Source organism: Perca flavescens, chromosome 5 (genome assembly GCF_004354835.1).
Source record: "Perca flavescens isolate YP-PL-M2 chromosome 5, PFLA_1.0, whole genome shotgun sequence".
NCBI lineage: Eukaryota > Metazoa > Chordata > Actinopteri > Perciformes > Percidae > Perca > Perca flavescens.
Window position 1 is genome coordinate 31,927,049 of NC_041335.1, and position 13,867 is coordinate 31,940,915.

The following is a 13,867-nucleotide window of genomic DNA, read 5'->3' on the forward strand; positions in this document are numbered from 1 at the left end:
TTAACACAATGACAGTTTTGATAAATAATTACCAATAATGTGGATACAATGACTAAGTGGGTAGAGGCAAATAATAAAACGGGTAGTAAGTGTGGTAGATAATTACATCGCTTTACTGTAATGCAGCCTTTAAAACAAGAAAAAGACAACACTTGTCATATGACGATATTATGATATCCAAAATTTAGGGTGATATCAAGCTTCATCTATCGATATATTGCCCAGCCCTAACTCAACCGCCAGAAAAGTGGTTGAGTTGTCCTGTATGTCGGTAAAGTGGATGTACCTGGATGTATTGGAGTTGCTGTGCATTTGCATGTTGTTGCTGCACTGCTTGTTGTTGTTGTTGTAGTTGTTGTTGATGGTGATGTTGTTGTTGTTGTTGAAGCTGCTGTAGACGCAGGTCACCAGGCTGGAGCTGCTGCAGGACTCTGTGTTGCTGACTGCTGGGCTGGGGCTGCATGGATGGCTGCCCAGAGCCAGGGGTGGGAGCTGAGTGGGTAGGTATAGATGGATGGATGGATTTATTACAACACAACATTGAGCACACATGCACACACATGTCAACTTTATAACTGAAAGCCTTAGTCTAGATCGATGGAGTTTCATTTCCGGCATTGCTCCAGTGCCGCTGGAAATTCTGCTGGATGTCCCTCATTTCGGCTGGATGTCCCTCAACTTCCGCTTTCTTTGTGTTGGCATTTTAAACTCCAGTGGATTTATGAGGACTTAGCGCCATTCAATACGATTGTAATTGGTTTAAAGAAATTTCAATAAAACACAGCTGTTTTTCTCCCATGCCGGTAGCTGTGCAGACTAACCAGACCCTCCTCTGCAGTGCTGGGGAGGAAGGTCTGGCAATGTGAGACTAGTGAAATCTTGCAAGTTGACTTTTACTACAGTACTTTGGCTTTTCAGCAGCTTGGTCATCTTGAAAACCTGAAACATTTAGCATTTTCAAACGTGCACTAGTGACACATTTAAAATAATCATACAATGGATAATACTTCTACAATCTATGATAAACTTGATTTCTTTAAAGTTTTGTAGGTATACTTTAGAAACCTTGCAGAAATGCCATTTGTTATACTTTGTCAAAAGTTATAACTTTAAACAAACATTTGGTTTACTCTCCTCTAATACATGCTGTTCAACAGCATTCCAACTATTGTTATTTGGTTCTTTATATACTTCTTCTCTCCGTAACTTCTGCATACTTTCAGCTATTTAAACCATTCAACTTTTCAAATGTTCAGCTCTTTCAGCTAATGATGGGACTTCTTCAACTTTTTTTTCTACTATTTATACTTTTTAAAATGTTAAGCTTTTTAACACTTTTTTTTTAACATTGAAGTGAATGAGAGCAGCCTTCAACTCCTTAAAATCTTCTTCCGCTCCCAAAATTTTCAGCTCCTTCATACTTTCAGCTACAGACGCCAAACAAACTTTAAAATGTTCACAAAATATTCAGCTATCAGGCTATATGTTTTCAGTTTGATATCTTTAACAGTTTTTGTTAAAAAGCTGTTTAAGTTTAGTGATCATTTCAGGAAATTTTATCGATTAAACAGAGTGTGTATTGCGTGAGCTAGAGTGGATGATGTCATAGCTAGAGGTTGAAGCTTCGAAAAAATTATCATCTTTGTCCCTTCTCAATAAATTGTTCTCACGCCCACAATATCTACTTGTCATACACAATTTATACATCAAAACGTAGGTATTTTTGTCTCAGCCAATCTGCTCAGTTTTGTGATACGCCTTTTACTTTTGGCTGGTTGAGCTTCCAAATTACAAGAGGTCCATATCTTTCTCCATTGGCTTCAATGTTAAAACTCCTGGATATTTCCCAGCGAAACACCGAACGAACCACTTTTTGAAATCGCTGATATGACCACATTTTTACGTTTATCCATATAAATTTTATACAGATACGTTCACAAAGGCCTTGTGGCGCTTAGGATGACGTCATTTGACTGATAGCAGTTATCGTTTTGCCACTGTGAGGCTTTGTTTGAGAGCTCGCTCTCAGGGACTCTGAATAGCTGAAGCACAGCACAGCTGACAGATTCAGCAGGTGTTGCTCATCAACTTGATTACAGACATCAAAGCATGTTTATAAACATATCCACTGGCCATGCGTTACCATGACAACACTTTCACAGACACACCCTGATACTACAGGCAGTAATATGAACAGTAGTCTATACAGATACTACAGGCAGTAATATGAACAGTAGTCTAGATCTGTTGCCTTCCACTTCTGTCTGTCTCCTAATCTGTCTCCCTCCCTCCCTATCTCTGTCCCTCCTCTGTTTTTTTGTTTTTGTCTCCCTCCTCCTCCTCATTCTCCGTCTCTCGCTGTCTCCTACCCTACTTCTGTCTTCCTCCCTCTGTCTTCTTTTCCTCCCTGTCTCCTTTTTCTTTTCTGTCTCTCTCCCTCCCTCCGTCTCTCTCCCTCCCTCCCTCCGTCTCTCTCCCTCCCTCCCTCCGTCTCTCTCCCTCCCTCCCTCCGTCTCTCTCCCTCCCTTTTTCTTTACCTCTGCCTCTCTCTCTCTGTGTCTCTTTTTCTTTACCTCTGCCTCTATCTCTGTCTCTTTTTCTTTACCTCTGCCTCTCTCTCTGTCTCTTTTTCTTTACCTCTGCCTCTCTCTCTGTCTCTCTTTTTCTTTACCTCTGCCTCTCTCGCTCTGTCTCTCTTTTTCTTTACCTCTGCCTCTCTCTCGCTCTCCCTGTCTCTCTCTTTTTCTCTCTCCTCTCTTCATCCCTCCCTTTCTTTCTCTCTCTCCATCTCTTTCTCTCTCCCTCTTTCCTTCTCTTTCTCGCTTTGTCTCTCCCTCTCAGACCTCGCAGCAATATGAACTTTAGTCTGTCTTCTCTCTTCTATTCTCTTGTTCTGCTCTGTCTGTCTGTCTTCTCTCGCTCCCCCTCTCTATCTCTCTTTTTCCATCTGCCTCTCTCTCCCTCTCTATCCGTCTCTCTCTCTCTATCCCTCTCTCTTTTTCTTTCTCCATCCCTCCTTCTCCCTCCCCGTTTCTACCTCCCCCTCTCTTCCTTTCTCTCTCTCTCTCTCTATCACTCATTCCCTCTCTCTGTCTCTTTCTTTCCCTTTGCCTCTCTATCCTCTCCTCTTTCTCTCTCTTTGTCTCTCACTCTCTCTCCTCTCTTTGTCTTTCCCTCTCTCATCCCCCTCTCTCTCATCCCCCTCTCTCTCTCCCTGTCCCTCTCTCTCTCTCTCTATTTCCTTCTCTGTCCATCCCTCCTTCTCTCTCCATCTCCATTTATTGAACCAATTTCCACTTTTTCAACTATTCTTCAGCTTCAGCTAAAGACCTCACAATGTTCTACATATTTTGTCATTTTTCAACTTTTATAGCCAACAATTCAGTTTAGCGTCAACTTTGAACTTTTTAATGATTTCCACTTTTTCAACTATTCTCACTACTTCAACTTCTTCTTACGGATTTGAGCTATTCATCCAGTTAGCTTTAGCAATTCAGCTATTCAGCATTCCCACGCATTTTCTGCAGGAAATGCATTTTCTAGTTTCTTTTACTTTTTTTTTGTTTAGAGATAAGAACATTCCTTCAAGATAATGTAAACTTCTAAAGACATTAAATATGAATCTCACTGATGTTCAACAAACCTTTCTGGCCGTTGCTGACGGGTGCTGAAGGCACAGTCATCTTGACAGGGGTGACAGTGTTTGCAAGGGGCAGGACGTTACTGGTTGCCGCTTTTGGCCTCTGTCGGGGAGCAATTGATGTTTCAGTCGGGCCCACAGCGTCTGTTATCCTGGGAAGAAGTCAAAAGTTGTTATACAAATAAAATCATGTCCCTCAACATGTGGTGTATGTACAGCAAAGTTTGTACTGTGTGCTATCCTGATGTGGAATGTGCTGTTCTGCCCAGATACATGTTAAAGTCAGCGAAAAACAGTGATCTTAATTGATTCTTTTTAATTAGCCTGGGGGAAAAAAAAAAATTATTCTTTTCAGCATAGCTCAAGAGTTTAATTTTATTGTACTATTTTGTAATTTATTTATCAGTCCTAGTGCTAGTTTGTATATCATAAAAAAATGTAAAATAATAAAAAAAAAATTACCTGGCTTTTGTCATGCTTTTCCTAGCTGCGACCTCACTAGCTGTTAGAGGCTCTGGTAGCGACGTAGGGATGGGAGAGTTCTGGAAAAAGGAGAGGAGAATTATGTTAATAAGCAAATGACCGCAAAGGGCTAAAACCACACAAATTGCTTCATTCCGGTGACTTACAAAGAGATTTGGCACTGGACAGTCTTTTCCAGCTAATTTGAAGGCAAAGTAGGACACTTGGTAAATGTCTGGTCTCATCTCCTGGTCTGGTTCGAGCATATATCCTGAAAAAGACAGAGGTCATTTCATACAGCATCAGCTTATGTATTGTGGTTGATGTGCATCTTCTCTATTTGGTCACTTGGTGGAGCTGTTGGTCACATAACAAAAAAGGGAAGCTCCGCTGCAGTATGTACTTAGTGAAGTGGAATGACTTGAAAATGATAAATCACTCCCAAAACATCCGAACAGACACATGCAGTTTAAAAAAATAAAAAATAAAAGAAGAAATAGAAGAGATTCAAACTAGCGATAGAAAGTAATTCTGAGGTAGTAATTAAAACATTAACCACAAACTTACTGATTAAACAGTGCAGCTTGAAGGAGAATTTGGAGTTATCTGGAACGATAAAGGTTCCGTCACATATGGCAACTTGACTCTCCCCAAATGGAAGTGCGAAGAAACACAGCTTGTACAACAAGCATCCAAGTGCCTGTGGAGAAAACAGAAACAAACAGTCTTGAAAAACACCTGACACCCTCACTAACTTTGAGGGCTGAGTAGCACATTAAATTGTCAATGCCAGTGCCAACATGATACCAGAGGTTTAGTACCGTATTGTATTGCACAATATACTTTTAAAACAACCTTTTGGAATTTAATGTTTTTCCATAAAACCCTTAACAAAAAAGCCAAACATCAAACGCATCACAGCTTAATTAGCAATGGAGCTATAAAGGCTTAAACAAAATGAGGGCTGGGTATCTTTGAAAAAAAAAAAACTACAATACCATTACCAATACGAGTACCCTTAAAGTGAAACCGATACCAACAGAGTACTTCATTCGGTACCCATCATGTGAATGGAAGCATCTCTGCACGCTGCCATCTTGGTCAAATACGCCGCACTCGACCTCCCCACACCACGGACTGTATGGGTTGTAGCTGCTGCGGTAGCGGGCCAATCACACGTTGCATTAAATCGAACAACTCTTGTGGTGACTGGCTGCAAGCTAAACCATACAAATTTTACATTTTTTCTAGATTTGAGTACAAAGAGGATTGAATGCATATTAAGTGCAGAGAGGTTTTGATACTATTTGGTACTGGGTTATTTCGGCCGATAACTTAAAAAGCTATCGAGTACTGATACCCAGCCCTAGTTGTTTTACAATACACATATGATATCTTTGCTTTTTACAAGGCTAGAGGCATATCACAAATACAAAAAATATACATGAAAAATATACTTCTACAACCACAATATGTCAAGTACAGTCCATCCATGTGGGAAGTTAAGTCCTAACCCTGGCAATGTTGTTGCCATTTTCTACCCACTGAGCTACACAGGCCTGCTAAACAAAGAATTAATGTTCCTTATCTCACTGCTTTTAAAATTCAGGCCAAGAGTCTGCTCTCCTGGCAATATGGCTGTCCAAACAAATCCACATGCAAAAGTGCTCTGCTCCCAAATCATATATGCAGTTGCTGCTATATTTGGCTCTGGCAACTTTTTGTTGATGGTGCAGTTGGAGATGAAAGAGACTTTGGAATTAGCATTAATGGAATGTTTTTCCTTTAAGCGCTCTATCTGAAGACAGATATTCTTCACAGTCCTCCGCTCAACGAGCTAATCCAGTCTGATACTAAACTCCTAATCTGAGTCAGACCGCACATCCTCCAAACCCAACCCCCAAATGCATATGACATCTGTGTGAGGCAACAATGTATAAAACAACAGACTTTTAAACTTGTGGCTAAACATAGAACAGGTAGTGAGAATGCAGGGGGTAGTCTACAGGAAGGAAGTGTTTTTGTTAAACGTCCCACAGAAGTTCCAGCAGCCAGAGTCCTGTTTAAAGCTTCTGTCTATACATCTCATATACCCATCACTGCAGACTGACACATTTATCCTCAGTCGCAGAATAAAGTAAATATAAAAAGTCTGGTTTCAGTGGCTGGAAGTTAGGCAATGTGTAAGTGATTATACACTTCCCATACTGCCTAAAATTCTGGATCGGGTTTCGGCAAGTTCGTAAGGCGTATGCACCGATCCGATATCACATAATTTAGCCCTGAAAATAATCAACTTTAAAGTAGTTTCACCTGGATAAAACGGCCAATTGACTTCCAGATTTGTCTGCTAGCGGAGAGCGTAACAGTCCGTCAGAGCTAGCATTAGCAAAATGTCAGCAATTTGGCACTATTTTACACTGGGAAATCCCACCAGTAAAACGACGTGTACAGAATGCAAGCTTCAGTATGGAGGGGTGACACTAGTGTTGCCAATTTTAGTTGCACTACCGTTTTATACCGTTACTGTGAATGGACAAATACTTTGTAGATCTATAACATGAGACATGTGCGTTGGAGGGGGACAAGTAGGTCAAAAGTAGCAAAGAAACTCCTGCACACAAACGTTGCCAGCTATTAAATTTATCTTTGCAAGTTAGCAGGAGTTTCTTTGCAACTTTTTTTTTACTGTTACTGTACCAAAAATGTTACATGTCTTATTTTACTAAAAGCAGCTGCACTTTTAAAAGGAATTGTTGAATTGTCTTGATTCAAAGTTGTAAAACAACAGAATGTGAAAAGGTCTGTGCACATGTTTATAATGCACATGTCCCATCAACAGCCACATCTTTATATGCTGGTTGTTTTAACTCCCTGGGCGCATCAATTTACACCACTCCTCAAAATGGCTGCTGTCCAAGCACTTGTTCCTTGCCTCTCTATCTCGCACCTTCAAAAAAAAAACGCAGAGGCCTATTTCACACGAGCTTATCAAGGTCGTCAACTGTGCCTAATTATCTCAAAGGGAGGGAAAATAGAAGAGGACAGGCAGCAAGGAGAGAGGAATAGGATGAGGTGGAGTGTTGTGAATGATGTTGCTCAATGTTTTATGAGAGAAAAACACTGTTGGAGAGCTGATGGAGGCAAACAGCCTGGGGCAAGCCAGGAGACCGACACAGACACAGACAGAGGGACAACAATGAATCAAAGCAATTCAGTTCAATGTATTATAAAAAAAAATAACTCCAAACATTAGAAGAAACGATTGAAGACCTTGATATAACCATAACAGCATTAGGGAGTTTCAACATGGCAGTGAATGTGCTAAAATGAAAAGTTTGAGGCGCTCTAAATGCAATTAAGAGAAAATGTTATAATTTCCAAATTTCCAATTAAAATCCAACTTAAATTTGATAGTGTCATCCAGCCAATCGCGCCGTTTTGGTAGTGAAGTATAGGGTCCACTCAGTCATCAGAGTTACACCCGTTGGGACAAACATCCAACAGAATCTTAACGTGCAGAATTCTGCAGATACATTCTACATACGCACAGAAAGACACCAACAAAACACATCTAGAGCAGGATCTGGCAGATTCCCACTGATAATTACCATTCAAAAGCGAACGCTCAACTTTTTTTTTTTTTTTTTTTTTTAAAACAAGCTGAAATCCAGCCCCCGAGGCACCCTCCATTTCAAAGCACTCCAAATTCAAGAGCTGAGCCCAGAAAAAAAAAAAAAAAAAAAAAAAAAAAAAAAAAGAGTCCCTTATGTCAGTTGGTAGAGAGGTTTACTGCCCACTCTGACCCGCCTCACAACAACACTGCTCTCCAAACACCAAGAGAGAGACGGGGAACCTGTCAGGGCAGAGTGACGCCCAGGACACAGCCAGGACAAACCAGCATTGCAAAGGTCATCACAAACACATACAGAGAGAGAGAGACAGACACACACACACACAGACAGAGAGAGAGACACAGACAGAGAGGGAGAGAGACACAGACACAGAGAGAGAGAGAGAGAGAGAGAGAGAGACAGACAGACAGACACCCCTTACCCATATATCAGCCTTAGTGGTGATGGGTTTCCCTGCGTACAAGTTAATCATCTCTGGCGCTCGATATGAAAGGGTCGTGTACCTGTGAGAAACAACAAGAAGGAGAAGTAAGTAATCAAATGTATTTATAAAGCGCTTTTCACAGATAAAGTCACAAAGTGCTTTACAAGGACAAAAAACATACAAGAGTACATAACACATTAAAATGACAATACAGGAAGAAGGAAGAAGAAAGAAGACAGTGGTAGGTCAAAGTTAAAATGACTTGTTCCCTAATTTAATGCCATTTTATACATCTGCTTCATCACATTTTTAAAAGGGAAAATGCATTTTTTTTTTACTTTAGTGCATTCTTTGCCAGCAATAGTTATTATTTTAATATATAAAACATATAATAAACTTATAAAATATGATGTGAAAAGTGCTATGTTAATGCATCATTAAACCTTCAAAAGTGGATTTTTTTTGGCCACTTGGTGGCAGCTGAAACAAGTTCCATTTCATACATTCATAAACATATTGATCTAGCTGATTTTAAATTATTTCAATAACACCATAATAGACATTCTGAACGCGGGCATTGTGCATTATTAAGTATTTCTATTTTTGATACTTAAGTGTATTTTGCTATTCCTTCTGTAGTTTTGCTACAGGAGGCTTTTACATGTAATGGAGTAATTTTACATTTTGGTATTGCTACTTTTACTTAAAACTATTTCTTTCTGCACTGCTGCACACACAAATGTGTGCTTCCGTTTCCAGACAGAAAAAAAATTACCAAAATCTTGCAGCAAAGGTTGCTTAGTTCACTTCTCAGTGTAACAGAGAGAGATAATAATCAAAGCAGCTGGTTATGTTTGGAATGAACCCAGCTGGGTTATAAAAATGTAAGCACTGTCCGAGTCATCACAGTTCAGAGGCTTTCTGTATGACCAGTCATGAAGGAGAGTTTTACACACGACCATATACTGCCAATAAGCACCACACATTGCACTTTATTGCAGCTATAAATGTCGGTAAGTTAACAGGCCAGATTTGAATGAACTTCTGTGATTTGATGTGTTTACTTGTATAGTTATGCAATTATATGCCAGTAGAGCTCTTTGATTGGGGAACAGAGCTATTCTGATCTGCAAGCTCACTCATTTGCTTTGTGGTTGTTTAGGTACGAGTATTCTCACGGCCTAACAGTGTTATGAGTAAAGTGTGATTACCACAGGTTGATTTGTTGGCCTGGGATGTCCAACATCATAAGACTACCCTGTTAAGATAAAGGTAACAATACCTTCACTTCCAATAAATCTACCAGTTGATGGCCATTTTCAACCAGGAACTGAGGAGAACAGCTCCATTGCTCCGCCTCATCCCAAAGGTTCCTCAGACTTTCAGAAAATACTCCTTTTTTGAGGGGTAAAAAGGCCCCGGAAAATGTCCCTAGAACTTAATTTAGACCCTTGTCCCGGCGGTCGAAAGGCAGCTAATTCCTCAGATAGTTCTTAGTTCCGAGAGAAAGTTACTACGGTCGAAAGGTGGCCTTACAAGTCGCTTTTGTGCTTTCCTGTTTGTGTTTGAACTGCACCTGAAGAACCATGAAGATGAGGACAATTAGAACAATTACAAGGCAGCGTTAACGTGCTATTCTTTGCCATTTTCTTCTATGTCACGGTGTGATATTTGCATGAATGATGAAAAGGAGACGCTTTTGAAAATAACTGCATTAAAACAACAAATTAAGTTTCTCTAAATTGCTCAAGCTCACACTTAGAACAGCCTCTCATTTGCCTCATCCTTTTTTTTTTTTGGACTGGTTAAAAAGTGGGCTCCATAACTCTGTTGAAACGGCAATAACATTACAAGAAATTTCCATTCCACAATGCATGCTGTAACAATCTTAAGGCAACTTTGACCAGTAAGTTAAACTCAGAAGTGCAACCTCTTCCATGATAGATCTAGGGCCTATCTCAGTAGCAGGGAGTTTTTGGGGAGGCAGGAACTAGAACGGAACACATGTCTGTGCGGTCAAAATGCAGGTTTACTTCCTGAGACTTAAAAAAAATGGTCCTGGGTTTCCCCCAAAGTTCCTGTGGTGCCAAAACAATAAGTTCCAGCAGCCAGGACATACATTAAAAGTGGCAAGTAAATATTAAGGTTTTACTAACTACTGTACTGAGTGACATGCAGAACATACGTACTTCTTAATTTCGTCCTCCACGGCCGTCACTCCATCTTTATGTGGCAGCAAAATCTTGTGAGTGGAACTGCCAAAATCACACAACACGTAATTTCCCTGGTCGTTCAGCAGGATGTTTTCCACCTGGTGAAAAAACAGACCAGAGGTTTTAGACTTTTTAATAAACTAAAAAAGCATAACTAAAAGATTGAAATGAACGACAACTACATACACACACCAACAACAGAGTATAAATTGACAGATGCAGTTAAATGTAACTTTGTCTTGGCTGGCTGATTTGAACGCAGCGTCACTGATCATCTAATAACTGTGCTGCAACCCCAGAACTTTTGGATCTGCATTTGCTGTTATTTGTCTGTTTTATTATAAGTTTCCCCTATAACAGCTTTTTATGTGTAGAACTGGTATGACAATGACCAAGCAGCTCCTTCTCCATGGACTGCACCCTGTATAACTTAATAAAGGCTACACTGTGGTTGTGATTGAGACACCATCCCATTAAAATGACTTCAGCTGTGACTCTGATGAAATAGTTTGTGGCAGACAGATGAACAAACTAACAACCAAGCCGAAGCTAATCCCCACCTACATCACAATGGGCATGGACGACAATTAGTGGATAAAGTTGCTTATAAAAATGCAAATATTCCACCAAACTGAATTAATACACAGTGATGGAGTAGTAAGACAAGCCTTCATTACAGTAATTCTCATCAAAGCTGTTCTATGGTCCCATAAACAAAAGGCAAATTTCAATAACAAGTCAGTCTGAAAACAGATGTTTTGTGTTTGTATGTTATCAGATGTGTTTCTATTCGGGGAGTCAGGCTTTGTTCTTTTTTTTTAGAAAACTTTTAGGGCTGCAAAGAAAGGTATGAGGAATGATTGAGGAAAGGCTAGAAAGAAATGAAGGCAGGTGGAGGAAAAATGGGAAAAAAAGTAGCAAGGAAAGAGGAAGCGGCAGAAAGAGGAGACTGGCTGAAAGTGCAATAATGGCATAAAATGTAAGAAGTGAACATCTGAAAATAGAAAGCCATGCTGTGACACAGAAGAGGAGGAGAGACCAACAAGTATCAAGAGAAAGATTTCAAACTGTTGTAGGAAATGCTGAGCTAATGAAAGCAACAGTGTCTCAATACTCTTGACAGCTCTGGGTTAAGGGGCTTTTTTTGCACTCTCACTTCCCCTGGCGATGCGTGACTGGGCCTCCGTGGTCTTTTGTGTCCCTGCGATGTTATGTAAGCCATGTAGGCTGAACAGATAGATACAGACAGCGAACAGAGGACAGGCCTGTGAGGCTGAAGGGACTGCACTGTTTAGAGGCTTGTCCAACTGGACAGAATACAGCAACCCACTGATGGGGCACTGAGGAGAATTCAACTAGGGTGGGAAACTACCACCGGCCTCCAAGCATTAGCAAAACGAGGGTAAATCTGGATCATAGCCACTCTTGATTTGAAAAATCTATTCTGAAAGCCACGTAAGCTGAAAGTTAGTGAGGAATTTCAAGATGTATCAGCTATTGTGGCCCTGTACAAAGAGTAAGTTTGGTGCAGAATGAGAAAGAGGGTGCACGGGCAACAGACGAGGGGGGGGTATGGGACAAGAGGAAGAAGAGGAAATAAGAGAGCAAGCTGGCATAGGAAGCAGGGAGCGTAAGAGGAAGCAGGAGTTAGAACGAGCTGTGAAACCAAAGTCTTCTTTCTTTCTTCTGCTGACCAAGCAGATTGACATCACTTAAGTTTATACACATTAGGGCTGGACAATTAATCAAAAATGTATCAACATCAAAATTCTGAAGCTGTTATCAACGTATTTTTCCCATAACGATAATTTATTCCTGTTGATAGGCCTACTTTCTCATTAAAAACATTCTACCGTGTGTGTAGTCACGTGACTTCGCCCGGGCCAGTCAGCCACATGGAAAGCATTATGAGGATAACTCAAACACAGAGTCCGAGTCAACTGAGCAACTTGTGCCCCCCAAAAAAAACGCAGTGTCTGTCATCTGGAAACATTTTGGGCTTCAGAAAAGAGGATTTAGAACAACGTGATTAATTATCGTTCATTTAACGTTATCGAGGTAAAATGTGCAATTAATCGTGATTTAGATTTTAGGTCATATCGTGCAGCCCTTATAAACATCATCTGACACTACATTTGAAAAATAACTGTTCAAGTGGCAAACCACAAGTTCCTCTTTTTGATTTTGTTGACATCTTTGGAAATCCATTGCTGTAGATTTTGTGCAGGGTTAGGGTTAGGCGTTTCTGTTGAGGAAGTTTGTAGGTGACACGCTAATCTTTTACCGCTCATGGTAACTCCCCAGATATTCTTTTACTTCTTTTTTTCCTATTTTGTTCCTTGCTTCCAGGAATATCATTTTTTTTTCCTTTTTCAAGACCAGCCCAACCTACTAGGTGTTAGGTGAATGGTTGAAGTTACCCCGGTGGACGAGAGGGTCGCCTCCCTACGCCTGCGGGTTGTGGGGGGGAAAACTCTGACTGTTGTTTGTGCATATGCACCAAACAGGAGTTCGGAGTATTCGGCCTTCTTGGAGGCCTTGACTGGAGTCCTGCATGGGGCTCCAGTGGGGGACTCCATTGTTCTGCTGGGGGACTTCAACGCACACATGGGCAATGATGGAGACACCTGGAGAGGCGTGATTGGGAGGAACGGCCTCCCTGATCTAAACCAGAGTGGTTGTTTGTTGTTGGACTTCTGTGCTAGTCATGGATTGTCTATACTTGAACACCATGTTCGAACATAGGGATGCTCATAAGTGTACCTGGTACCAGAGCACCCTAGGCCGAAGGTCAATGATCGATTTCATAATCGTTTCATCTGATCTGAGGCCGTATGTTTTGGACACTCGGGTGAAGAGAGGGGCAGAGCTGTCAACCGATCACCATCTGGTGGTGAGTTGGGTCAGAGGGTGGGGAAGACTCTGGACAGACCTGGTAAGCCCAAGCGTGTAGTGCGGGTAAATTGGGAACGTCTGGAGGAGGCCCCTGTCCAACAGACTTTCAACTCACACCTCCGGCGGAGCTTTTCGTGCATCTCTGTGGAGGCTGGGGGCATTGAACCCGAGTGGACAATGTTCAAAGTTTCCATTGCTGAAGCTGCGGCGAGGAGCTGTGGTCTTAGGGTCTTAGGTGCCTCAAGGGGCGGTAACCCACGAACACCGTGGTGGACACCGGTGGTCAGGGAAGCCGTCCGACTGAAGAAGGAGTCTTTCCGGGATATGTTATCCCGGAGGACTCCGGAGGCAGTTGCAGGGTACCGAAGGGCCCGAAGGGCTGCAGCCTCTGCCGTGAAAGAGGCAGAGCAGCGGGTGTGGGAGAAGTTTGGAGAAGACATGGAGAAGGACTTTCGGTCGGCACCAAAGTGCTTCTGGAAAACTGTTCGCCACCTCAGGAGGGGAAGCGGGGAACCATCCAAGCTGTGTACAGTAAGGATGGGACACTGTTGACCTCAACTGAGAAGGTAATAGGGCGGTGGAAGGAGCACTTTGAGGA

At 41.5% G+C, this 13,867-nt stretch overlaps 1 protein-coding gene across 4 annotated transcripts in view; it reads right to left on the reverse strand.

The window, feature by feature from the left end:
• The window catches only part of bmp2k (BMP2 inducible kinase), a 63,150-nt gene that overhangs the window by 17,403 nt on the left and 31,880 nt on the right, over positions 1 to 13,867 (reverse strand). For all 4 annotated transcript variants that reach the window (XM_028578645.1, XM_028578644.1, XM_028578646.1 and 1 more), the window contains exons 5-11: positions 10,351 to 10,472; positions 8,159 to 8,240; positions 4,670 to 4,802; positions 4,270 to 4,373; positions 4,103 to 4,182; positions 3,644 to 3,792; positions 287 to 492 (exon numbers count right to left, since the gene is read on the reverse strand). In XM_028578645.1, coding sequence (XP_028434446.1) covers positions 287 to 492; positions 3,644 to 3,792; positions 4,103 to 4,182; positions 4,270 to 4,373; positions 4,670 to 4,802; positions 8,159 to 8,240; positions 10,351 to 10,472 — 876 coding nt within the window. The remainder of the gene's footprint in view (positions 1 to 286; positions 493 to 3,643; positions 3,793 to 4,102; positions 4,183 to 4,269; positions 4,374 to 4,669; positions 4,803 to 8,158; positions 8,241 to 10,350; positions 10,473 to 13,867) is intronic.